We start from the raw sequence: 26,610 nt of genomic DNA on the forward strand, positions 1-26,610 counted from the left end.
AACCATCCCCCAGCGGCCAGCGCTGCTAGGTGTTTTGAGATCTTTCTCAAGGGACTGAAAAGACGCGGGACATCTGTAGAGGGACAGCTGCAGCCATGAGGAAGGACGAGGATGTCCCTTTCACACCGGGACACCTCTTCCAGCCCCCCCAGGCTGAGATCTCAACCTCACCAAGCCGGGCTGTGGCCTGGAGGATCGCTGCCCAGGTGGTGGATGGAGCACCAGCCGCAAGGTTCCTTCACCAGGCTGGCATTAAGAACGCAAGGAACAGCCGCTGGTGTCAGTTCTCGTGACCCATGCTATATTCCTGGAAGCCCCAGCCCTAGCAGGGCTACCAGACCATGCCGAGCCAGAGCTGTGAGCACACTCACCTAAGAGAGCTCCTCACCCGGCACTGTCCTAGGAAAAACTAACCTCGAGGTCACCGGTAAGCACTGAAGCTCCAACAAAAACACGGATGCAGCTGCGATGAGCGCTCGTCACTCCAACCACTTCCCTTTCCTGCAGGAACTGTCCGATCCTGCGGTTGATTCAAGACACTGCTCGCTTCTTGCCTCAGTTGGCGAGAAGCCCGCGCGCTGCCAACCTCTGAAGCTTGGCGGGAGGTTTGGGCAGCGCAGTAAAAAGCTGCCTGCGTCCTGGGGTGATGGGAGAGGAGCTGGCAAAAGGGGGAAAAACTGATGCACGGAGAATTTTCCGTTGGTCTGGGGTGCGTAACGCGGAATCTTCCTGGATTTTCAGGAGAGGAGAGCATGCACCCTGCCCCTGCTTCCTAAGCTACAGCTGCTCAGCACAGCTGGAGCAAGAGAGGACAGGAGTCACCTCGGCACATTCTCAGCCTCAGTGACCTCAAGAGAGTCAAGACGAAAGTGAAAATTAGGCCTTAGAGCTGCAATTAGGACCAACCCACCCCCGCCTCCCCGGGAGGAAGCGAGCAAGCCTGGGACCGCAGCGGGGGCGGGGGGGGGAAATATTCTGCGGCAGCATCGCGGCGGCGTGCGGGGGCTGCAGGCTTTCGCGGAGCAGCTTGCGCAGGGCGGCGTGCCAAGGTAAAGCAGCTGGCACTCCCACCGCATGGGGAACAAGGGACGCAGGCGGGAGGGTCGGAGTCGCAGAAAGGCCTTTTTGTGCCGGTGGTCTTCGACGGGCGCGGGTCGGGGGGGGGGCGGGAAGAAAGTTGCCAGCTCTGAGGGCTCTGCCTCCCGAGCTCTGAGCTCCAAAGGTCTTGGCGACGAGGCTCCTCGGGAAGTCACCTCCGCCTGCCCGGCACAGCCCCGCGGATTCCCAACGCCGATTCGCTCATGTGCTGGGTGGCAGGCAGCGCCGGGAGAGCAGCAGACGTGCCAGCCAGCCAATAACCACCTGCAGCAGCAGCAGAGCTTCGCAGGGCTCTCCTGCCCCACCTCTCCCCGAGCACACGAGCAGCCCTGCCGAAATCCCGGCGCGGGAGGGGAGCTCCCTTACCTGTGTCCTGTCGGAACTGCGTCAGGCTTGGGATGTCGATGACGTAGGGGGCCAAGACAGCATCCGCGTGTCCCAACGGGATGCTGCTGACGAGGCCCGACCCCGATCGCCGGCCCTTCTGCTGAGAGGCCTGGAAAACCTGCTCGATGTAGCTGCACACGTTGCCTCGGTACGGCCTCCACCGGCCGAATTCGTCCTGCCATTCCCACACCGCCACTGCCGGGGTGCTGCCGTGCCCCGGGACGGAGGCGGGGGCTCCGGACGGCCCGGCCACGCTGCTTCCTGCTCCCTGAGCCGCTGCCATGATCCTTCCTCGGGTCTGGGCACACAGCAGCTGCGCTGGCTGGCTTCACACCATCTTCTTCTGGGGGATCTGCAGCAAGAAAGAGCACAGGGAGCTGAGAATGATGCCCCAAATCCACCCCGCCCTGAACCCAAGCTACACAAGCCGTTTACGAGGGAAGTGAGCTCAGCCTTTCACAGAAGATGATTACTGTGCATTTAGGAGAGCACAGAGGAGTGGATCAGCCTCAAAACCCTCTGGCCGAGGGCAAACGAGGTAACACCACCTACACCACGCCAGTGCTAGCAACTTCTTTTGCTAATCTGGAGCGAGAGCTCTTTGGAAAGACTCTGCTTCCGACCCCAGACACCAGAGCTGCTGCAGACCTGCCTAAAGCCAGCCCAAGGCTGCTGCTGATCCGTATCGATGTAGCTCTAAGCCCTGACCCGAGTTCGGATGCTCAGTAGCCAGGAGCCAAGGCGAGAGGCTGCCCTGCACCGCTGCCTGCCCGTGCTCGGAGCCTATCCTGGCAGCCGCACGCTCCGAGCCCCGCCAGGAGCCCAGCGCTCGTGCACGGCCGTGCCTCGGTTACGCAAGCAGCTCCAGAAACTCTCTGTGCTGATCTGAACTCTGGGAACACAACGCCAGCTCCATCCCCGCTTCTGATGGGTTTTCATCCAGGATCAGTCCCTTGGTTCCTCCTGTGCAGCACCACAGGTGCGCACAAAGCCAGGAGCCACTCCTTTATGCAGAGCCCGAGAGCCTGCAAGGCACAGAAAGACAAACGTTAAGCTCCATCTGGGACAGGAGCAGATATGGAAGCTCCGGGAGGAACAAAAGGCACAAGGAACAGCCTGCGCCACCGAGGGCGGTGATTCAGCAGGTCACCGAGACTGCAGCACACCTACCCGCAGCTTCTGGGGGCGGAAAACCAGGGTCAGCCCGCTCAACCCATTAAGAGATGATTTGGGGAAGAACAGAGGGAGGGGTGGGAGCCTTGAGACGTCCAGATAGAGACGCAGAGGACAGAGACTAAACCCTAACTAACGACTAACTAAACCCTAACGACTAACCCTAACTCAGAGCGGGCATGGGATGCAGACACCAAAGACCACCACCACTCTTCGCCCCCAGGGGATATAAAAAAGCAGCCCCAAAGCCATCGCACGGTGTCACCCACCGCCACGGGGACACGCGGGTTGTTTGGGGACGCTGGGCAGAACGGGGACACGCCTGTCCCGGTGCCTGGACGCCAGGCAGACCACTTGGAGCCCCCTGCGGCGGTGCTCGCGAGCGGCTGGGCACGAGAGGAGGAGCGTGAATGAAGGAAACTCATCCCGCTGTAAAAACCAAGTCACCTTCTCCCCCCTAAGGTCTCGCGCTGTTGACTGCTCGCTTCGGTCCTGCCAGCCAACGGGGAGCTACCAGCTTCCTTCCCGTCGCGCGGAGAAGCTGAGGTCCCCCGAGAGGCGGCTGGGCAGTGGGCGGCTTCCACTGGAGGATGCCATCCGCACGGGGAATGACGGCCCTGCCGGATGGGGGAAGATCCCACGCTCCGCAGGAGCGTCCCATCCATCACGCTCGCGGGGCTCGCTGGCTTAAAAAAAGAAATAGGATAAAGAGAGCAAAGAACAGAGACGCCCACACGTCTGCATTTGTCGGAGGAAAGCAACGCTTTCCCCAGGAATTCGCTGCCGATTCGTCGGAGCCGCTCTGAGGTTTTCGCACCACACCCCCGGCTCGGCCGGGGCTGGGGACGAACGGCTCGGGGTCACCGCACGAGTCCCCGCGCGCTGTGACCCATCCTTTTTTTTATTTACTTTTTTGCTGTCGGGCTTTCTCCCCCCACCCTCCTCCCGGCGCACGCAGAGGGTTATCTCGCCGCTCAGAGCGACGAATTTAAACTCGAGGTGTCAAAGCCGACACCTGCCTCCGCCCGTGCGGTCGATGGCGGGTTTCACACCGGCACATCCACGCGCCACCTGGAGCGGCGTGCGTCAGAGCGGGGCTCGGGGCTGCCTGTCCCGCCCGCCGCCCCGCGCCCCCAGGAGCTCCCTATTTACGAGGGGAGAAGTTCGCCAACGCCACTTTCCCCCGATGTTGTTGCCAAATGCTCATCTGTGGAGCCTACAGCCGCGAGCGGAGCGAGGTTTATTTTTTTTTTTTAGGGAGTCGGCAGCTTGTTTTCCTTCCTTCCTGAGGCACGGCAGCAGGAAATGGAGAAGAGAGGACAGCCACCGCGCAGAAGGGCACCGAAAGCCACCTCCCTCACGCCCCACCTCGTGCAGAGGAGGGGGCAGGTGCCACAAGTCCCTTCTCCTCCCCTGGGCGACGCTCTGAATCTGGAGCCGCACAGGCAAACCCAACCCAAGCGAAGGCACCCGCCCGGCCGCGCGTGAGCCCTGACAGCCGCTTCTGAGCGCGCCGGGCTCCGACGCCCACTTCCCCATCAGAAGGGCCAAATATTTCCTGCGCCGGGGCTGCTGGCGCGCGGGAGGAGCCAGGGGCACGTCCCCGGGTGCCGCACGAGCTGCAGCTGCCCACAGCCACCGGGAAGGGGGGGGGGGGGACACGGACACGAGTCCTTGAGCTGGGGCAAACACCAGCGAGAAGAGGCCTCGAGGTGCATTTCCTTCCCCGCAACGCCAACTCGGCAAGACACAAGAATACTAAAAGCAGAGTCGCTGTACTTTTTTCTGTGCCCCCCCCCATCCCCCGGGGGGCTGCACTAAGGCAGAGGGGGCTCGGGGCGCTGTGCTAACGCAGCCCGGAGGCGGCTGGCAGGGCTGGGGCCGCGGCACGCAGCTGGCTTGCCTGGTGCCACATTTGGGGCGCTCGCAGCGGCCACCGCGTCCCCCTGACCCCGCTTGCCTGCTGCCCCAGCTCCTTCCTGGCGCAGTCCCGGGGGCACCAGCAGCCCTGGGGGCACCGCGTGCACGCACCGGGCCCCTCGGAGCGACACCTCCCACGGGAAGGCAGAAGCCGCGGCAACTGCTAAGGCCGACGCCTGCTCAGCGAGCGCTCCCGCCTCCAGTTATAAATCCCACGGGATTTCTATTTAAGCCCCCAAACGAAACCAAAATCCGATAGCCGAAGACTTGAATAGCCCCGCCGACCGCCCCCTTCTTAGGAGGCGATTTGTACCCGGGCTCTGTTCGTTTTGAGCTGTAGCTCCGGCACAAACGCTGCAGCGCTTGCCCCCGAGGCTTCAGCTGGGGACTTCTCACCCAGGAACGGGGGGCGCCTTTCAGCGTTCCCCACAGCCGAATTCGCTCCCTGCTCCTCGAGCCCCAGCCAAACACACCGAGAAAGGCAGGGGAGGAGCAGGTGGGGGCAAGGGGGATTAAAGCATCCGGGAGACAACTGTAATTCTCAATCCTCCGTCCTCAAACGGAAATTTATTTTGCTTTAAATGCAGGAGCTTAAAACTCACGAGCCTCAAATGATTTCTGAAAACCCCGAGCCCACTTGTAAGCTTCTGAACCGGAATTGCCAACGCTGCTAGAAACCGAAGCGATATGTGAGCGCGTGCCACAGTTGGAAAAAAGCCCTCGAGCTGGGCTGCGGTTGCAAAACGCAGTCACCAGATTGGTAAAAACTTCTCAGCGGGCTGTCACCAGGGGGGATTTGTTAGACTGACAGCAGGTGAAGGACGGGACTGGAAGGGCTGCAGGGAGCCCACGCAAACTGACTCACACGGGGAGGCAGCGGGGCTGAACGAGCCCGGGACCCCACAGTCCTGCGCCACCGTAACCCCAAAAGGAGCCGGGGCAGCACCCCTGTGCCCCCCCCCCCACACGCACGCCCCCAGCACCAACACGACAGCCGGCAGCAACCCGGGAGGGAGAGGGGAGGTCGCTGCCAAGACCCCGGCCACGCAGACGGACCCGACGGATGACCCCGCGGATAACCGCGGTGCCTGGGTTAACAGCCGAACGCAGGGGAGAAGTAAAACCCGACCGCCCAGAACCTGGACTCCGTCCGTCCAAAACAAGCTCCAGGAAAGCCCCCTGGGCGAGGAACCACACTCGGCTCGCCCCTCGCTTGCTCCAGCGTCCTCCTGGGGTGCAGGGCAGGGGATCACGGATCACAGCGAGACTTTACTTGGGGCGGGGACACGATCCTGAGCTTCAGCCAGCACCCAGCACGCTCACCCACCGGTCTCACGGGCCAAAAGCCTGCCCGGTGCCTCCGCAGGGGGACGCCCCGGCGGCACAGCGCCCGCAGCACCCCGAGGCCGCCAGCTTCTCTCCGGCCCCGGTCGTGCCCCGGCAGGACGAGCACCACGCACCCGCCGGCAGGGCCTGGGCTGGCCTGGAGGGCTCCGGCTGGACACGGCAGGGCACGAAGGCAGCGGCGACCACCGGGACGGCTCAGGGCGCTCCCCCGGGCACCCAGCACCCTACTGGGGGGGGCCCAGCACCCCCCCGCCCAGCACCCTCCCGGGGCACCCAGCACCCCCCCGGGGCACCGAGACCCAAGGCAGCTGCCCCTCGCTGGGGCTCCCTCTCAGCCCCCCCGCCCCCAAACCAACCGGGCAAGCGGCGGGGGAAGCAGAAATGCGAATTAAATGGTCATTTTTGAAAAAAAAATATATATATATATATTTTTTTAAAAGGGACACGGCGCCAGGGCGGCTGTGGGGGAGCTGCTCCCCGCAGCCAACGAGGCGCTGCCCGGCCCGGCCCACCAAGGCCCCAGGGACACACGAGCGGCCTGGGCCCGGTCCCCCCGACCCCAAAGCCGGTGCCCAGCCCCCAGCCCCGGTTCCCCCGGCCCCAAACCCGGTCCCGGGCCGCACCGGGGGCTCGGGCCCAGCAACGGCGGGGCCCAGGGGAGCCGTCAGCCGGCCGGGCAGGGCTGGAGCCCCCCGCCCGCCTCCTGCCGCCGGCCCCGAGCCCGCTGAGGCCAGGACCGGGGCCGGGCCCGCCGCCCCCCCCCCCCCGCGCCCCTCACCGTGGCTCCCGGCGGCTCCCGGCGCTGCCGCTTCCCGGCCGGCGGCCCTGGCACTGCGCGTGCGCGGCGCGGGGCCCGCTGGGAGATGTAGTGCGTGGGGGAGAGGGGGGAGAAAGGGGGGGCGATGGGGGGGGTGACATGGTGGGACATGGTGTGTGTGTGTGTAAAATAGCGTGTGGGTGAGCGTGGTGCAGTGGAGCGTGTGAAATAGTGTGTGGTGCGTGCACAACAGGGTGACGGGGTGTGCATGTGGGGGCGAGCGTGCAAAATAGGGGGCGATGTGGGGGGGGGGTGCGTGTGATAGGGTGCGATGGGGTGAGTGTGTAAAATACTGTGATGCATGTGTAAAATTGTGATGCATGTGTAAAATTGTGATGTGTGAGTGTGGTACAGGGTGAGAGTGATGAGTGTGAGTTTTTAAACCTGTGTGATAGTGTGCGTGTGTGCTATGGTGTGTGTGTAAAATAGTGTGTGGTGTGTGTGTGTGTGTGATACAGTGTGTGCACGGTACGGGGTGAGTGGGTAAAGTGGTGTGTGATAACGGTGTGTGTGTGTGAGGTGGTGCGCGTAAAACAGCGTGTGACGTGTGTGTATAAAATAGTGTGTGATATGTGGGGTGTGCGGTACAGAATGGGTGCGTAAAATGGTGTGTGATGCGGTGTTGGGGGGGCTGATTGCAGAGTAACTTCCCCGCAGGACGAGCCCGAAGTGAGGGGAGTCGGGGAGAAATTCCAGCCGTGTCGGCCTGCTGCGGCCTGCCGAGGAGCGGGGCCCTTCCCAAACCCTGCAGGCGCTGTGAGCGCTTCTCACTGCCACCTAGTGCTGCATGGCCCCCCTCAGCACCCCCCCCCTCAGCACCCCCGTCCCCTCAGCACCCCCGTCCCCTCAGCACCCCCGTCAGCACCAGTGTCCCCTCAGCACCAGTGTCCCCCCAGCACCGGGATGCTGGTGCAGGCCTGAGGCAGGCGGCACGCAGGCCATCCCGTGCCATTTCTGTGCCCCATGGGTTCGTGCACCAGGGGAGGCAGCACCCACCACCGTCTGCCTTCCCCGCACCCTATTTTAGGGCTCTGCTCCTGAATCCCCAACGCCGAACGGTCTGAGCTGTGCAGCCTGCGGGTGGAGTGCCGCGAGCTGTGACTGCCCAGCGCTACACCAGGAGCAGGCCGCTGTGCTCCGTGGGCTGGTGGATGCAGGTGGGAAGTCACCCGGCCCCCACGGCCACAGAGATAAGAGGTTGATATAGAAATGTGGAAAAGATCCTTTAAGATCATCAAGTCCAACCATCGATGCTGGACCCTGTCCCTCAGTGCCCCGTCCACATGTCCCTTCAGTACCTCCTGGCATGGGGATGCCATTGCTTCCCCGCGCAGCGTGACCGCCTTCTCCAGGAAGAAATTCTTCCTAATATCCAATCTAAACCTCCCCTGGTGCAACTTGAGGCCGTCTGGGACTAGATTCACATAGGGTCCTGCTGCCAGGGGCCCGATATCCTACCCAGAGAGGTAACCTCATGAGAGGGGACGCAGAACAGCGAGGGACTCATGTCTACTCCCACAGGCTGTAGCATGGACACCGGGATCACCCATGGGTGCTCCAGGGCACCTTTGTGGGTCTTGCCCTGCACTGTGCAGGGAAAAGAGAAGAAGCTCTCGCCCTCGCTGCTGTCACCAGCGGAAACACATCCAGCGGTGTTTGGGCACCCCGATGGCACAGCAAAATGCTCGGATAGACAGCGGCCCAGCAGCCGCCCGCATTGAGCACCTTGCTGTGACCACCCAGAAGGGACCCAGCTCCCCGTCTGCCACCCCTGAGGCCATCGGAGCCTGTCAGCGGGGCGTCCTTGGGCTGCTCCTTGTCTCCGAAGCGGGTTCCCCGGGCGAACAAAGGCCGTTTTGTGCAGGGCTGGGTTCCTCTCCCTCAGCTCCACCTCGCTGCAGCCCTGCGCCAGTGCCGAGGCTCCCTGGGGGCTGCAGCCTCCCTTCCTTCTGCTCTCCACAAATGTGTTAAAATTAAACACAACCGTCAGCTGGTGCACGGGCTGGCCAGAGATGCTCTCGTACTGGTTTCGCCTTCCTCCACGAAGGCGGGTGGAAGGGCTGCTTTCCTCTGGGGACAGCGAAGGGCTGCGGGGAGAGGGAGCAGGAGCAGCGGTGGATGGATTCCTACACCTCACAGAGCTCCTGGGTCGCTGGGACCAACGGGGTTTGGTTTCCCCCTTCCTGGGGAGCCCCCATCCCCGGCGGTGCCAGCAGCCCCCTATCCTGTGCAGGGAGACGGAGGGAGGCAGCAGGAGGAGAGGCAGCAGCAGGGCAGGGTGGGCAGGAGGGGTGCCGCGTCCCCTCTTCTTGAGCACCAGCAGGTCTCGCAGCCATCAGCCAGCTCGTGCTGTCCCTTCCTTCCCCATCCTGCTGGCGGCAAAGCCTCCTCCCAGCTGAATTGTCCCCAAAATGCAGATGACAGCAGGAAGCAAGCTCCTGAAAGCCTGCTGGTGCAGCTCAGCAAGCAGCAGGGGAAGCCTGCAGCTCATCAGCACCCAGCCCGTGGCTCACACCTCCCCGAGGAACAGACCGGCCCCAACCTTTTCTCCCCTCAGCCAAAATACACCTGGGGTTTGGCCAGCTCACTGCCGAGGGAAGCCTTTTTTCTCCCTGTACCCCTGCAGATTTGTGAAAATCACGGACAGAGCATCTTCAGGCTGCCTGAACGGAGGCTTTGCTTCGCGGTGGCCCCGGGCTGGATGCGGATCGCTTGTGACAGCGACCATCCATAGCCCGGGGCTCTGGCAGGCAGCCGGGGTGGCTGAAAGTTTTTCAAAGTTTGGGCGAAACAGACCAAAAAGGCACCTTTGAAACGAGCATGTATGAGCAGACTAATTATAACTTTGCTGCTGCTGGGGAATAAAAAGTCAATGCCTACTTGCTAATTACTGCAACACCAGAAGGAATATCGGCAGGTGGGTAATGGCGCAGTCACCGGCGGTTGTCACTGCTTTGTACCGAGGTGAAGCACAAACGTTTTGGGGCACGGGCTTCCTGCAGACCCACAAAGAAGGGCAGCGAGGCAACTGCTGCCTGCACTGAAAGCCGGGGCAGAAATCCTGCTGGTTGTGGCTTCAGCTTGTCCAAAGCCAAAGGCAGACCAGGGTCCCCAAATCACTGGGGGGGGTTAAGAATCCGCAAGAAAACCCAGCACGTTTTTGCGGTCCTTTTCAGTCGCCTTCAAGAGTGTTGAAACTTTCGATGGGCTTTTTCTTGCGGCAGCGATGGTTGAACAAGCTTCCATTTAAAATAACGCGGGATGCCCCCGTGGCCATCAGCTCCATCGGTCTCCAAGAGGAGCTGGGACCCACGGGTGCGCAGCGCTGTGAGGCTGGCCCTGGCTGGAAGCTCAGACATGAAGCACCTGAGGGGGGGGGGGAAAGGTTTCCCCTGGATGGGAGACAGGGTAACGCCACCAACCCAAATCTGGTGATTTTTGGAGAGCCCGGAAAAACCTTCCTTGACTTCGCCCTTGGGAATGAGGAGCACAGGTGCCACCGAGGTCTTGTGCGGCGAGCACAGGCTGGGGGCCAGCAGGGGACCTGCTGGGGATGCCCAGGGACACACGGGGAGCGCTGCGGGTTTGGGACCTGTGTCTTGCCCGCACAAACAGGCCCTGATACAGGCATTGCGGGGTGCCAGCAGGATTGGGACTGTGTCCTTGCTGCCTTCCCCGTGGTGGCATGAAGGCCTTGCTGCCTTCTCCAAAATGGGGCAAGAAAGCGGGGAGGGGGAAGCCATGAGCCCAGATGCCTTCCGCCCGCTCCCGGAGGCGCTCAGCTGGCTCCCAGCGCCAGCCTGAAACCCGAGCCAGTCCCACCCCATCCCGCCTCGCTCATCGTCCCCTCTTCCTCTCCTCTCTCTGCTTTTTCTCGTCCTCCTCTTCCTCTCCTCCCTCCTCATCCTCCCTCCCCGGGCCGTCTCCCCCAGGAGGGGATGGGCAGCCCCACAATGGGACGACGTGGGCACCTTCCGACCCCACAACCGTGAACCTTCCTCTGCCAGCAGCAGCATCCGACCCCAGGGTGGCACGGGATGACAGGCTGGAGCTGCTCTGTCGATGGACGAGATTCTTTTTCTCTTCCTTCTTTTTATTTTTTTGTCATTTTCTAAAAAAATTTGCACCTGCCCCCGCGCTGAAAGAAAAGCTTCCTGCCTTATCCCTGCTGCCTCCTGCCTGGGATAAGAGGCAACATTCATTTCATCAATTATTTTTTCTTTTTGTTAACTAACCAGCCAGCAATTTTCTTGACTTCAGAAGAGAATCTTTATTTCTGGGATTTAATATATCCCTTTTTATACTGCAAAGAAAATATCGAACAGGTATGTGGATTGATGGCACTACTTTTGGAAGAGGGTTGGTCCAGCAGCAAATGTGTCTCATCTGGTCTGAAGGAAGGAGTTTTTGTGGTTTATTTGCTGGGATCTGCAGGGAAAGTGGGGATTTACCTTGATGGGGACAGCTGGGGCTGCGGCTCGCATTTCGGTGGTTAATGCCTGCCAGGGCACGGGGGTAGCTGGAGCAGGAGGAAGGCTGGATATGGGATGGATGCGGGGTGGATATGAAGTGGATACAGGATGCATGCGGGATGGATGTGGGATGGGTTCAAGGTGGATGCAGGATGGATGAGGGATGGATGTGGGATGGGATGCAGGATGAGGGATGGATGTGGGATGGGTATGGGGTGGATGCGGGGTGGATGTGGATGGGTATGGGGTGGATGCGGGGTGGATGGGGGGGTATGGGGTGGATGCTTGCCCACAGCAGGGCTGGTGCAGGCGGCATGCCGAGGGGCTGCTGGCCCACGGCAGCATGCCGGCCGTCTTTCAGCCCCTCTCCGCCGCAGAGCAGGGAGGGCCGGCAGGACAAAAGGCGACATTCTTCAGAGCGGCATAAGCATGAATGGAGTATTGAGAAATGCGACGTTAGGGCCTAGATTGATTTCCGTGCCCCGTAACTGAGCCGTTGGCGTGCTGGCGGGTCTCCTCCGAGCGCTGGGTCGGCAGCAGCCCCACGGCAGGAGCAGGGGTGTGTATGGGGCTGCACCCTACGTGGAAGGTCCATCCTGCACCCGTGGGAAGGTGCTGAGTCCCCATTTTTGGCCATCAGCAGAAGTGGCAGTAGCAGCACCCATCGCTCCAAGAAGCCCCGTCCAAGCTGCAGAGTCTAATTTTAGGCCTCCATCTATCCAAGATTTACAGCCTGGCTTTACAGCCACCGTGAAATAGTGTCCTCAGGATGGCACCCCTCCGCCAGGCCCCGGCAGTGCTGTCCCTGTCCCCGTCCCCATGGTGAGAGCCTGGTGCTGGGGACGTGCTGGGTGCGGGGTGTCCCTGCCAGTGCGCACCCAACAGAGCTAACGTTCACCTTTTCTACAGCAGCTTTTGAACCGAGCAGCAAATGGAGGGGGAATTGTGTCTCTTTAATAAGAGGAGAGCACCAAGGGAGGGAGAGGAGCCGCGCGATGGAGAGGGCTGAGCATGGATGTAGCCAGCCCGATAATTCGGGGAGGGTTTCTCACCAACTGCACGGTGGGAGCCTGGCGCAGCCTTGGAGGCTTTTTGCTGGGTTTCCTGCTCTTGTGAATTCTTCAGCCCCGGAGGAGCAATGCCAGGAGCCTCCCCAAAAGAGGGCTGTGACTTGCTGGGGTGGCATGAAGCACCTTCACTTCCCAGAAGGGGGCTGCGTGGCGTGCTGGAGTGCCACGTCGATGCGGTGGTTTAGGAATTACCCATGCGGATGGGGAGCCTGTTTCCACCTCTTCCAGCGCTTAATTTAATGTGTGCCTCATGCGGCACGCTGTATGCGGTGGGTGTGTGCTGCGGAGTCTGCCTGTAACCTCCTGCAGAGGACAGAGAAGGACGAACTCCACGGGGGTGCACAGAGGGTGCACCTGGGGTGGTGGCACCGCAGCACAGCCCTGGCGGGCAGGATTGTGCCCCGCTGCACGGTGTCGGGGCAGCAGCCCTCAGGGTCCTGAGCTTTGGTTTTGAGGATACAAGGTGCCCCTGAAGCCACACAGGAGAACACCTTGTTCTCAGCAAAAGCCAGCCCGAGCCCTGATTTTGATGCGATTGCTGCCCCAGCCGCCCCCCGCCATCGCTAACACTGGTGTCTGCGTGTCCCAGGGGCAGCAGGAACCTCGAGTGGAGATGAGCCCTGGCCCGTGCCCGGTGTGCGGGGCGCTGCCTGCCTCCCTGCTCCTCCTCCTCCTCCTCCTCAGCCCCACAGGTGAGCTCTGGCTGGGCACGGTGGGACTGGGGGGCTCGGGCACCGAGGTCTTCCTCCTGGCTTGCCGCGGCAGGCAGATCGTCTTTGTGCGGACAGTGCCACCATGTCCCTGGTGGCACTGAAGGAGGGAGCGAGCTTGGCTCTTATCTCCCACCACGGATTAGGTGTGATAGCAAGCCCAAGACCGTCCGGTGGCTGGAGCAGGACACTGCCAGCATCCCCGGGACATCCCCACGGAGGTGTTGGGGGCTGAGCATGCAGCCCAGGGCACAGGCTGGGCTCCTGGTGGGTGCTCACAGCCGGGGTATTGCTGCTTTCGCTCTCCTTCGTGCTGTTGGGAAGCATTTCAGTCGAAACTGGTGAAAGCGATTCCTGCTCCTGGATGAGCAGGCGCACACCAGAGCTTCAGCAACACAATTATTCCAGTTTGACAAAAAGCCAAACCACGCCAGTGCCATGCTGGTGCGGTGGCACCGTGCTCTGTGACACCAACCCCTCCACGCTGCCCTGCTCCTCTTCATGAGTGGGCACAGCAAAGTCACTAACGAAGGGAGATGTGTCCTCCTGGTTGGTGGTTTTGTTTAGAAATGTGCCCTGAGAGGAGCTATGTTTACACAGCTCCTTCTTCTTTCTTTTATTTTTTATTTTTTATTTTTTATTTTTTTTGGCTCTGTGAGGCTGCATCAGAGAGAGCTGGAAGCTGCGTCTGCTCCCCAGGAACACCGGTTTCCTCATTAGTGTGGACACACCGCGCGCTTTTTTTCAGGCCTCCCTTGACTTTGCTGGAGGATGCTCTTAAATGAATGCTTCAGAGCTTTGATCCCGATGGATGGGAGATGAACATGGAATATTTAACAAAGCCATTCTCACCCGCTGCTTGGAATAGGTGGCGAAAACCCACCTGAGCCAGGATCAATCACTCCTAAAAACCCCGGCACCTCCACCCACCCTTTGGCATCTCCCCCCCAGCTTTTCCTCCCAGGTGCCGAGACGCTGCCGCAGCGCCTTGCTGTCATCTGGGGGGCCTCCAGCTCCCCCGCTTGGCACCCCTCCTGTGCAGCACCCACACAGGGGGGCACCCATGGGACAGCAAGTGCCCGGTGCTGGGTGCAGGCAGGCCAGCATCAAGCACCCCCAAAGCAGGCTCCTGGCCAGAAAACGGTGAGAGAAATGTGCTAAATGCTGCTGCAGCGACCCAAAAGAAAGCCCTAGGTACCGTGTGGTGCTGCCCACGTTCCAGAAAAGCATTTCTGTTTAATTGGGCAGACAAACGAAGGGTCCCCCCGCTCCATCCCCAGCCTGGCAGAGCTCCTTGCAGGCTGGGGGGGGGGCGTTGGTGCGGCAGCCCCTTGCTGCAGGCCTGGCAGCATCCCCCGGGCTCCTGTCTCCTGAAGGGATCAGATACCAGCAGGCGAGCCCCTGCTGTGTGCTCCTCCCTGCCCACCCCATCAAACGTGCCCCATCTCCTGCCCTGGCACCCGCCAAGGGTCCTAAGGGTCCCTGCGTTTTGGGGCCGCATCCTGAGTTTTCCCTGGTGGGGGTGCTGCAGCAGGTGGGGGTTTCCCAGGTGCCTGCACCACTGCGAGGTGGAAGACGCGGTTGCAAGAGGCAGATCCGCATGGACCTGCCGTGCCCTGCAGCAGCAGCACCCTGCAGCTCGCCCGGCTTCGGGGCCACCCTTGGCGTGGCTTCATCCCATCAGCTGTGTCGGTACACGCACAGAGACACACAGCTTGCAAAATGCTGACTGCATTGTGAAAAAAAAAAATAATAGATTACAATGCATAGAGAGGTGCCCAGCGCAGCGTTTTCCATCAGGAAATCACCAGCAGGCTCCCCGTGGCGGCAGGCAGGACCATTTCCCCGGGGGCTGCTGCCGTCGCTCGCCGTGCCCATAAAGCAAAGCTGCTGGCAGCGAGACAACGCGGGGAGCGGGGAGGAGAGGCAGCAGTGAAAGGCTCCTTCTGTCTGGAAGCTAGCAGCTCCCGGGCGCGCGCCAGGAGAGCAGCTTGGTTTCATTAGGCTGCTAACAGCCACCCTTGGCACCTCTCTGCCGAGCTCCATCCAAGGGTTTCGGGGAGCTGCGGGGACCCGGGGGAGCCGAGAGCGAGGGCGGTGGCGGGCGAGACGCAGGGGGCTGGAGCTGCCAGCTCCTCTGGAGCAGAGCCGAAATAATTCCCAGCACGTGCAGCTGGTCCCAGCCCTGCTCCCTCCATCCCCGTGCGTTTATCCGGGGAGTCCTGATCCTGCCTTCTCTGTTTCAGGCACCTCCGAGCCTGTCCGCTGCCGTTCCCAGGTGAGGTCCTTCTCTGCGAGCCGCTTTTCTCCAGGTTTTGCAGCTGAAAAAAAAAATATATATGCGGTTTTGTTACAAATGGGGCTGCAGATAGGAGGCATGTTGGTTTGGAACAAAGAGCGGCAGCAGAAAGCTAAAGTTCTTTCACGGAGAGGAAATAGGGATCCTTTATTAGCCCCGCGCTGCTTGTTATCAGGCGAGGAAATCCTGCCAGCCCCTGCCGGCTGCCCGTCCCCGTGTCACTCCCCGTGCCCCCGTCAATAAGTCCCTCGAGGGCAGCTCACACACGTGCTCCCCGCTGCCAGCAGCGCGGGGAAGCGTTTCCCTGCCGCCAGTTCCCACTGGGGACCGACTGCGGCCGCGTTCGCCGAGACGAGCAGCGACCTGCTAATTGCGCCTCGTCACCCGAGCCGCGCGGTGGCACGCGGCTGGGTTGTTCCCGGGCTGCCAGCAGCCAGGAGGACGGGTGATATTGCACCTCGTGTGATCAAAAAAAGGTGCAGGGGTGCCCGTGTCCCCGCCACCGAGCTCGGTAGGTGTTAGTAATGGGGTTGGCACGCTAGCAGCTGGCCCACGCTGTAGCCAAGAGTCACCCATTCGATCCAAGGAGCGGCGATGCGGGGCAGAATGGGCCCAAAACCTCCGTAATGGAGACATTTCTGGGTGTCTGCTGCCTCCTGGCCAGCCCGCTGAGCACCTCGCTGTGCCCGTCCTCGCAGAGCTGCGCCTGGCCAACGGGCCCGGCCGCTGCCAGGGCCGCCTGGAGATCCTCCACAACGGCTCGTGGGGCACGGTGTGCGACGACGACTGGGACATCGTGGACGCCAACGTGGTGTGCCGCCAGCTGGGCTGCGGCCACGCCATCGCCCTGCCGGCGCCCATGACCTTCGGGCAGGGCAGCGGGCCCATCTTCTTGGACAACGTGGACTGCAAGGGCCGGGAGGCGGCGCTGAGCGAGTGCTGGAGCCACGGCTGGGGCATCCACAACTGCTACCACTACGAGGACGTGGGCGTCGTGTGTAACGGTAACGGGGCTCGGTTCCTCCGGGGCGAGGGGTGCGCGGGGGGCTTGTGGCTCCACGGACCTCCCGAAGGAGCCCCGGGGTCATGTCTCAGAACCTGTTCCTCCGAGGTTGGGTCAACAGAGCCTCTGCATCCTTCCTGCGACCCTTTTCTTGGCCCCGGTCACCTCCCTGGCAGGAACTGAGGCCGTCTCTCATTCCCTCTCCAGAGCTCTTGCCCACGCCAGCAAGCGAAGGACCGACCAGCAGGACTGCCACGGCCTCGGGGCGCAGTGGGGAAGGTGAGGGCTGGGAGCCCGTCCCGGCTGGGGGCTCTCTGAGGGGCGAGCAGAGCAGCAGCACCACCACCCACCACCACCCACCACCACCCACCACCACCCACCACCCACCACCACCCACCACCACCACAGCCCAGCCCTTCCCCTCCACGCAGCCACCCCGCTGGGTTGCCCAAGAGGAGCAGACCCCCAGCAGCTCCGCCTTTGGGGCCAAATCCTGTTCCAGCACTTCGCGCAGGATCCCATCAGTCGCGCTGCCCCAAAGCAGAGCCCCTGCCGCCCGCTCAGGTGGTTTCTTCCCCACCAGAGCCCAGCTCTGTGGGTCGGTGGCCTCGAGGGGACAGCGAGACGCTTGTCCCCCGTGCTGTCACCCTCCAGGCGACGGCAGCATCCGGCTGGTGAGCGGGGCGGACGCCTGCCAGGGCCGGGTGGAGATCTTCTACGGCGGGAGCTGGGGCACGGTGTGCGACGACGACTGGGGCCTGAGCGACGCCGGCGTGGTCTGCAAGCAGCTGGGCTGCGGCCGAGCCCTGGAGTCCAAGAGCAACGCCTATTTTGGCTACGGCACAGGGCGCATCCTGCTGGACAACGTCAACTGCGAGGGCAGCGAGCCCGTCCTCTCCGCCTGCTACAGCCTCGGCTGGGGCATCCACAACTGCGGCCACCACGAGGATGCCGGGGTCATCTGCGCGGGTAATCGGGGGAGAATTGGGCATCTGCGGGGGGAATAGCCCCGATGCGCCCACGGGGCTGCTGGAGCATCCTTCTCCTCTCCTGGGGCTCGGGATGGGGCCCGAACCCAGCTCCGGGATGGGACAGCAGAAATCATCTCCCTGCCCTCGCTGCGGGGCCAGGAGGGGAGGGAAGGAGCGGTGCCAGCGCCGGGAGCGCTGCCAGGCTCGCCCCCCGCCTCTCTCCCATCGCCCAGCCCCACCATTATCTGCTGATTGCCATTCATAACATTAATAAGCCCCTTGAATTCCCTCGTTATCGTGGCTAATGACTGGAGCAGGAAGCGCCGCCGCTTTCCTGCTATTAGCCGACAATGGGGCTGATGGGGGGAAAGGGGAAATTTTCTCAGGGTGTCCCTTTGCCCCTCAAACACGGGCCACGTGGGGGCCAGGTGGCAGCGCTCGGAGCCCGTCAGGTGGGGCAGGACCTCGAGGAACCCGGCTTTGGAGCTGGCGGTGGGGCTGGCTGCACGCTGCCTGCCCCCGCCGCGCTCTCCGCTGCTCCTTACTCTGCTCATATTTGAATATTTTGTGTGTCGAGGCTCAGAAATGTCCTGCAGCACTTCTACGGGGCTTGGAGAAGCTCCATCTCCAGCATGTGGAAAGTGGGGACGGAAGAGGTCTATCTCCATCTCCATCTCCATCTCCATCTCCATCTCCATCTCCATCTCCATCTCCATCTCCATCTCCATCTCCATCTCCATCTCCATCTGTCATCTCCATCATCTCCATCTCCATCATTTCCATCTCCATCTCCATCATCTCCGTCTCCACCATCTCCATCACCTCCATCATCTCCACCTCCACCATCTCCTTCCATCCTTTCCATCCTCACACCCTTGCACCACTCTGCTCTGCGTCCCATGCCAGCTGCTCTGCAGCTTCTCCCCGCTTGTCCCCTCTGTCCCTCTGTGTCCCTGCAGGGCTGGACACGTCCACCATCACGTCCTTCACCACCTCAGTGGCCCTGGACTACCAGGAGACGCTCACTGCCACAGCCACAGGTATGGGGTCAGCAGCCACCAGTGCCATAGCGGGGTGGGGGGCTCCAGGGGCTGGTGGCTCCCTGGGCTGTCCCTGCCCAGGGGACAGGGGACCCAGGCGCATCTTGGTGAGGTTTTGGGGCTCTCCTGGGTGACCTTCCCCACGGCACGTCCCCGGGAACCTCTTGCCGGCCCCTCAAGTGACTTTGCCATGGGGCCACCGTGGTGCTGGGGGGCAGCGGGAGCCGGGGCCGGACCCCCCGGTGTCCCCATGTCCCGGTCCTTGTCTCAGCGGTGACAGACGGCCGTGAGCAGCCCACACCGGTGACCGAGGTGGCCACGACCGCGCTCCTCACCTCTCAGATGGAAAGTAAGCGTGCGGCCGCCGCCGGTGCCGCACGGGGTCTGGTGCGGCCCCCACCCCGAGGTGCCCCTGCCCCAGCCCTGGGAACACGACCCCGTAACCCCAGGGCTCGACCCATACGCCAGGGGCACCCCAGGGCTCACTCCGTGCTGCCGGGGGCTGCCCCATGTCCCCAGGGGTTCACGCCCCTGCCCCCCCCAGAATCATCCCATGTCCCCAGGGGTTACCCGATGATCGCAGTGTGCACCCGTGCCACCAGGGCGTCACCCCATCTCCCCAGGGGGCTCCCCTGATGTCCTCAGCCCCCCCCCCATCCTTCCATGGTGATCACCCCATACCCACAGAGCTACCTCCTACACCCCTGGGGGCTCCCCCCATCTTCCCAAGTCTCCCCCCATCTCCCCATGCCCCCGACATCCTTCCATGGTGTTCACCCCATATCCACAGGGCTCTCCCCATGCCCCCCCCCCCCCACATCCTCCCATGCTGTTCCCCCCATCTCCCTCTGCCCCCCCCTTTCCCCATGACCCCCCCCATCCTCCCATGCCGTTCCCCCCACCTCCCCAGGGGCTCCCCCCATCTCCCTGTGCACCCCCCCTCTCCCCAAGGTTCCCCCCGTCTCCCCAGGGGCTATCCCACTTCCCTAAGCCCCCCTCCCTCCCAATCCTCCCATGCCGTTCTCCCCATCTCCCCACGCCCCCCCCATCCTCCCATACTGTCCCCCCCATCTCCCCACGCCCCCCCATCTCCCCACGCCCCCCATCTCCCCATGCCCCCCCCATCTCCCCATGCCCCCCCCATCCTCCCATGCTGTCCCCCCCCATCTCCCCATGGCCCCCCAATCTCCCCACGCCCCCCCCATCTCCCCACGCCCCCCCATCCTCCCATACTTTCCCCCCCATCTCCCCACGCCCCCCCCATCCTCCCATACTGCCCCCCCCCAATCTCCCCATGCCCCCCCCCATCCTCCCATGCCGTTCCCCCCACCTCCCCAGGGGCTCCCCCCATCTCCCTGTGCACCCCCCCTCTCCCCAAGGTTCCCCCCATCTCCCCAGGGGCTCCCCCACTTCCCTAAGCCCCCCCCCCTCCCAATCCTCCCATGCCGTTCTCCCCATCTCCCCAGGGGCTCCCCCCATCCTCCCATACTGTTCCCCCCCCATCTCCCCACGGCCCCCCCCAATCTCCCCACGCCCCCCCATCTCCCCACGCCCCCCCCATCTCCCGACGCCCCCCCATCCTCCCATACTGTCCCCCCCCATCTCCCCACGCCCCCCCCAATCTCCCCACGGCCCCCCCATCTCCCCACGGCCCCCCCATCTCCCCACGCCCCCCCAATCTCCCCACGCCCCCCCCAATCTCCCCACGCCCCCCCCATCCTCCCATACTGTCCCCCCCATCTCCCCACGCCCCCCCATCTCCCCACGCCCCCCCATCCCCCCACCCCCCCATCCTCCCATACTGTCCCCCCCATCTCCCCACGCCCCCCCATCTCCCCACGCCCCCCCCATCCCCCCACGCCCCCCCATCCTCCCATACTGTCCCCCCCATCTCCCCACGCCCCCCCATCCCCCATACTGTCCCCCCCCAATCTCCCCATGCCCCCCCATCTCCCCACGCCCCCCCAATCCCCCCACGCCCCCCCCCATCCTCCCATACTGTCCCCCCCCATCTCCCCACGGCCCCCCCAATCCCCCATGCCCCCCATCTCCCCACCCCCCCACCTCCCCACGCCCCCCCCCCCCCATACTGTTCCCCCCATCTCCCCACCCCCCCATCTCCCCACGCCCCCCCCATCCTCCCATACTGTCCCCCACATCTCCCCACGCCCCCCCATCTCCCCACGCCCCCCCATCTCCCCACGCCCCCCCCATCCCCCCACGCCCCCCCATCCTCCCATACTGTCCCCCCCCATCTCCCCACGCCCCCCCATCCTCCCATACTGTCCCCCCCCAATCTCCCCATGCCCCCCCATCTCCCCACGCCCCCCCAATCTCCCCACGCCCCCCCCCATCCTCCCATACTGTCCCCCCCCATCTCCCCACGGCCCCCCCAATCTCCCCATGCCCCCCATCTCCCCACCCCCCCACCTCCCCACGCCCCCCCCATCCTCCCATACTGTTCCCCCACATCTCCCCACGCCCCCCATCTCCCCACGCCCCCCCCATCCTCCCATACTGTCCCCCACATCTCCCCACACCCCCCCCATCTCCCCACGCCCCCCCATCTCCCCATGCCCCCCCCATCTCCCCACGGCCCCCCCAATCTCCCCACGGCCCCCCCAATCTCCCTACGCCCCCCCCCCACCCCCCCATCCCCCCACCCCCCACCCTTTAGGGTCCCCCCCCCCCCCCGTGGCTGTGCCGGCGCCCACCCGCAGGTGGCGGCGTGCGGCTGGCGAACGGCAACGGGAGCTGCCGCGGGCGGGTGGAGGTGCGGCACGGCGGCACCTGGGGCACCGTCTGCGACGACGACTGGGACTTCCCCGACGCGCAGGTGGTGTGCCGGCAGCTGGGCTGCGGCCACGCCATCTCCGCCACCGTCCTCGGCTTCTTCGGCTTCGGCAGCGGGCCCGTGCTGCTGGACAACGTGGGGTGCGCCGGCGGCGAGGCGCGGCTGGCCGACTGCTTCCACCTGGGCTGGGGGCAGCACAACTGCGGGCACCACGAGGACGCCGGCGTCGTCTGTCGAGGCGGGTGGCGAGCGGGCGTCGGACGGGGCGGCGGTGGGAGAGGCCGCGGCGAGGGCAGGGATGCTCGTTCGGGCGGGGGGAGACGGGGTTCGGGGTACCCCGGTCGGGCACCGGCACGCCGAGGTCCCCAGGGAGGTGGTCGCGGCACCCAGGCTGCGGGTTTGGGGGTGTTTGGACGACGGTCTCAGACACGCGGTGCGGTTTTTGGGAGGCCCGGCGCTGAGCCGGGTGATGGACTTGACCCCGGTGGGTCCCTGCCGATTTGGGATGTCCTGCGGTCCCATGGTTCGGGGAGGACGGCAGCAGCGGGATGCTGGTCAGGGGGCGGCCAAAGCGTGGGTGCCACCTCTGCTCCCGTGGGTGCTCCCTGCTCCTGCGGCTACAAGCACAGGGACCACATTTCCATGCTACGTCACCTGTCCCCAGCTCCTGTCCCCTGCCAGCCGCTGCCAGGGGACTCAGCTCACCCCAGAGAGCACGGACATCCCCCGAACTGCCCTTCCCACCCCTTCCCCTGCTCCAGGTGCTGACGACTCAGGAGACCATTCCCAAGAAGCCACCGTTGCAGCCACCACGCCAGCCCCGACCCACCCGGAGGACGGTAGGTGCCCTGTGGTCCCCGGGGGGATGGATGCCATCCTCCGGAGGTCCTTGGGACGGTGGAGGCTGGGAGAAGCGAGGCTTGTTTTGGGGACGAGCCCCATCTCCCCCACCCAACGGGGAGCCACCCCACCCCGACGTCCTCCCCGCAGGCTCCCTGCGCCTGGTGAACGGCAGCCACCGGTGCGAGGGGCGCGTGGAGATGTTCCACCTGTCCCAGTGGGGCACGGTGTGCGACGACGCCTGGGACCTGCGGGACGCCGAGGTGGTGTGCCGGCAGCTGGGCTGCGGGCACGCCGTGGCGGCGCTGGGGGAAGCTCCCTACGGCCGGGGCGCCGGCTACATCTTCCTCGACAACCTCAAGTGCAAGGGCAGCGAGCCCTCGCTGCTGCGCTGCTCCCACATCCGCTGGGACGTCCACAACTGCGACCACTCGGAGGACGCCGGCGCCGTCTGCAGCCTCCTATGACCGGCCGCCCGCGGGGACCCTCGCGCGGGTACGGCGGGGAGGGGGCTCGGGGTTCAGGAGCTGGGGAGGGAGGGGGGGCTCCGTGGGGATTTTTAATGCAGCGGGGTGTAAATCAGGCGGGCGGGAGATGATGCCAAGCACGCTCAAACGAGACACGAGGTGTGTTTCGAGCCCAGTTTCCCAGGGAAATGAGGTTGGGCAATCACGCTGGCTGCGCGTGGACGTGTGCCTCGCCGGCTCGTGAACCCACCAGCTGGCTTCACCCGAGCTGGACAGCAGGGGAGAGGTCTCCAAGGTGATGCGTTCCCATTTAATTCTTTAAAATAGACAGCGGGGGGAGGGAGAGGCCTCTACAGGGGGGGAAACCTAACCAGCTCAACACCATATGAGCCACCAGAGAATCCACCAGCAAGCACTGCTGGACGCCAGCCTTTGAGAGCAGAATTTGTGCCCCGGCACCACCTGCTAGCACGCGTGGGGCCAGGCAGCGGTGGCTCCTGGTGGCCGGTGTCCCCAGCTTGGACACAGCCACCTCCCTGCCTCCACGTCCCCTCTCGTCCCTCGGGGCGCTGCCTGGGGCTCCCTCGGGCGTTTGGGGTCAGCGCTGGGTTTCCTTGGCTCCTAAAGTCTTGGCTGAAGCTTCTCCCCCCCCCCCCGAAAACTGCCCATTGGAAAGCAAAACAAAACACAAAAGCAAATAAAAAAAATCGGTTTTGGTGTGAAATCTGGTTGGTTTCAGCCATTTTGTTTAAGAGATGAGGGGAGCAAAATGGATTTTCTGCTGTGAAATTGGCTCGGGATTGTACCTGGGAAACGTAACCCAGGGCTGAACTCCATCCAGAACATTCCAGCTGCTCTGCAGCGAGGTGCTGCCGTTCTTCCCTTTGCTTTGCAGCCCCCCGTTAACCCACGGACGAGGTTTCTCTCCCCGTGCCGCCAGGAGAAATACCAAGAAACCTCCCAAATTCTCACACAGGGCCACATCCCGCGGCTGCCCCCTAACTTCCCGCTGTGCCCACGTCGTCTCCTCTCCTCCTGCTCCTCTCCCGAGCGCAACCACAAAAAGCTGGGGAGCAGGGCGAGACGGGGCTCCCTGCAGCCTCCCTGTGTCCCCACGTCCCCATGTCCCCCATGTCCCCGTGCCCGCTGCCACCCAGACCCCCTGCACGGCAGTGGCGCCCAGCAGCACAGCACCTTTGTCCCTGCAGAGCATGGGGACGCACCGGGCACCATTTCCACCAGAAAGCAGAGAAAATCTACTCGTCAGGTCTGTGTAGGGCATGCGAAGGTGTTTATGGGGTGCCACGACTGCTGCATAACGCAGGGGGTGCCGGGGTCCCCCTCCTCCCCACTCGGTCCCGTGTTTGTACAATTCTTTTGTTAATAATAGATTGCGCACATTCCCATTTTTTTTCCACTTTTCTTACGTGTTTTTTTTGGGGGGTTGTTCTGTGAATAAATAAAATCGCTTTTCGAGTGAGCGCTTGCCTCTCTGCAACCCCTCCGAGACTCGGCGAAAGCGAACGGGCTCGGGACAGGCGATGCCCCCGCGCCACGCGAGGGGGGCTCGGGTTTGGCCGTGTGAGGTCGGCACAAACCCCACCCGTGCGCACAGCACCTCACACCGAGCTGGGAACCAAGCTCGGACCCTCCTGGGCTCAGGGGAGGGATTTGGGGTCTGGCTCTGCTCCCGGCTGGCTTTGGCAGCCCCGGAGGCTGCGGGGTTGCTGCTGAAGCGGGCGGGTTGCTGCTGTGCAGCTGGACGGGCTCCGCAGTGCTGACAGCAGTAAATCGGTGCTGCGCGCTGACGCCGGGGGAGCAGCCGGGCAGAGCGGCCGTGCCGGGAGCTGCTGGGGCCGCAGGCTTCTGCAGGGGGCTGGGGGCGGGCAGGGGGGGGCTCTGGGCTCAGGCTCCAGCCCCCAGCCCAATTTTGCAGGGTTTTCTGCACCCAGCCCACCAGCGTCCCACGGCGGTGGCCCCAACCGTGACACGGCCGCTGGATCTCCGCTGCCATCAGTCCCAAAACTGCTCCCAGCCTCCTGCAGGTGCCCTCGGGTGCCTCTCGTCCCCTCCCCGGCACGCTGCTCTGGGTCCAGGGGGGAAACTGAGGCGCGGAAGCGACCCCCAGCAAAGCCATCGCGGCACAGCCGGGCGCGGGCTCTGGGTGCCCTGACCCTGGCAGGACGCAGGAGCAGGGTGCGCGAAACCCTTCCCACGTCCCCGCTGCCCACCCCGCTCCATCCCCTCTCCTCCCGCGTCCCTTCTCTGCTGTCACCCGCTCCCAGGACAGGCGGGGAGGAGGCTGGAGGCCAGGAGGCCACGGGGACCGCGGGGTGCCGAGGGCTCTCCTCTTTTCGCACTGCATCGGCTGCTTCCCCCGCCTCGGCCGGAGCAGCTGCGGCCCCGCACGGGTCGATGCTATCGATTAGTTCCTGCCTCCGTCCCCAGAGAGGGGATGGCGCGGAGGCTGGGGAGAGAGAATGAATATTTCACAAGGTCCCGGCAAAAGCCGGGGTTATTTTGGGGCCTGGATTTATGGCCTATTAGGAATAAGGAATGAGTCTGTGCTGGGGAGAGGAGACCCATTAATCCAGGCGGAGGGAGCACAAATGAGCAAGGGGAAATGGAGGAGGCTGTAATTATTTCACCGTGTTCCAGAACAATAACTCGGTCCGGCCGGCCCGGGAGCGCTGGGAACTGGGGCACGGGCACCCCGAGAGCCCTGTGAGCCCCAGGGGGGGAAGCTGCCCCAGCAGGGACCCGGGCTCGCTATGTGCTGTGGGGCAGGGGTGCCGAGCTGGGATTTTATCCCCATCATCAGTCCGGGGCACTCGGGGTGGACGGGGGTCCCATTTGGGGACCAGCACGAGACCATTTTTCCTGGCGGGGTGGAGGATGTGCTGGCGGCGGGGTCACCTCACCGCGATTTGGGCTAGGTGCATGGTGCAAGGCTGCTACCCCCCAGTAGCCCCCGTGCCCCTTTAGGGCAATCCCACACGTCCCTATAACCACAGGAGCCGGGCACGGCCAGGGGCGAGTCCCTGCAGGGCCCCCACCGTGCTCAGCACCACCTGGGTGACCTTGGGCTCTGCTGCCAGCCCTCCGCGCCTCCGCCCCGCAGCCCTCCCGCCTGCCTCAGTTTCCCCAGGATCATCCGTGCCCACCCTGTCCCCTGCTGCGGGGGGCCCCTGGGGACAAGGGGACCCGGGCAGGGGGGGGCTGCAGGATGCGGCCGCCGCCACCGCCGTGCTGCTGGCCGGGCCTCCCGCCCGCGCTGCGTCCTCCTTCCCCGCGCCTCCCGTGTCTCACGGTGACGTCAGCCCGGCGGAGCCAGCAGCTATTTCGGGATCTGCAAAGTCACTGGTGCAATTAGTCCGCTGGCCAAGGCACACAGCGCTGGGGGGGCCGCAGGGCCGGCTGCCCCCACTGCGCCGGGGGGTGGTCTGCACGGCCACAGCCCTTGGGTGCCCGGAGGTCGGAGCCTCTCCTCGTCCCTGCAGGCCCAAGGGCTCCCTGCCGCGGCTGCAGATCCTCCCATCTATCATCTCCTCTCCCGTGGGTTGTGGGATTTAATTTTTTTTTTTCCTTCCCCCCCCCCACTCCCTTCCCACCCGTTCCCCTGGCGGGAGCCACCCCACGTGGGCTGCCGAGCGCTGGCGACATCCAGCCCGCGGCCGCCCCGCAGCCTGCGCCGGCATCGCCTTCCTCCGGGGAGAGGCACGGGAGCAGTGAGCTGGTGGCAACGTGGGGACGTGTCCCCCCCCAGGACGATGTCCTGGCACAGCCTGAGGGCAGGGGGCTGCGGCTGAGAGGGGACCGGGGGGGGGGGTCTGGGCTCTGCCTTCAGCTGCGGTGGGGTTTGGGGGCTGGCACTGCCCCAAATTCCCCCTCCCGGTGCTCCCCGTGTGTTGCAGGGGTCCTGTGCCTTGTTTCAGCTGATTTAGGGTGGTGGAGTGATTTAGTGGGGAGGGCTGATTTAGGGTTGGGGGGATGATTTAGGACAGGGGGCTGATTTAGGGTGGTGGGCACCTCCCTCCCGTGCAGGATCAGCCCCTTCGGAGCTCCATCTCCCCTGCTACCGTGGCTCCAAGGGGCTGTCCTTGTCCCCAGTGGGCTGTCCCCTTTTGTCACCTTCATTAGGGACACCCGCAAGGCTCCCTGCGGGTGACAGCTGCTGTCAGGGTCAGGCCGGGCGCTCGCCT

At 63.9% G+C, this 26,610-nt stretch overlaps 2 protein-coding genes across 6 annotated transcripts in view; one reads left to right on the plus strand and one right to left on the minus strand.

Annotated features, from left to right (window-relative positions):
* Nucleotides 1-6,795, minus strand: part of DTX2 (deltex E3 ubiquitin ligase 2) — a 33,901-nt gene extending 27,106 nt beyond the window's left edge. For 4 of the 5 annotated variants that reach the window (XM_066979457.1, XM_066979456.1, XM_066979455.1 and 1 more), the window contains exons 1-2: nucleotides 6,704-6,795; nucleotides 1,465-1,837 (exon numbers count right to left, since the gene is read on the minus strand). In XM_066979457.1, coding sequence (XP_066835558.1) covers nucleotides 1,465-1,768 — 304 coding nt within the window. In that variant the 5' untranslated portion in view covers nucleotides 1,769-1,837; nucleotides 6,704-6,795. Of the gene's footprint in view, nucleotides 1-1,464; nucleotides 1,838-3,105; nucleotides 4,390-6,703 lie in introns of those variants that run through there. The other variant, XM_066979454.1, reaches the window with a different exon arrangement.
* Nucleotides 6,796-15,759: 8,964 nt separating this feature from the next.
* Nucleotides 15,760-25,339, plus strand: SSC4D (scavenger receptor cysteine rich family member with 4 domains; the record flags this gene model as incomplete). Its single annotated transcript, XM_048067926.2, has 8 exons — nucleotides 15,760-16,297; nucleotides 16,504-16,575; nucleotides 16,951-17,265; nucleotides 18,227-18,307; nucleotides 18,579-18,656; nucleotides 21,028-21,339; nucleotides 21,863-21,940; nucleotides 22,092-25,339. Coding segments are annotated over 8 exons (1,791 nt in total), but the record flags the coding sequence as incomplete, so codon positions are not given.
* Between the last annotated feature and the right edge of the window lie 1,271 nt (nucleotides 25,340-26,610).

This window comes from Anser cygnoides, chromosome 18, assembly GCF_040182565.1.
Source record: "Anser cygnoides isolate HZ-2024a breed goose chromosome 18, Taihu_goose_T2T_genome, whole genome shotgun sequence".
Classification (NCBI taxonomy): domain Eukaryota; kingdom Metazoa; phylum Chordata; class Aves; order Anseriformes; family Anatidae; genus Anser; species Anser cygnoides.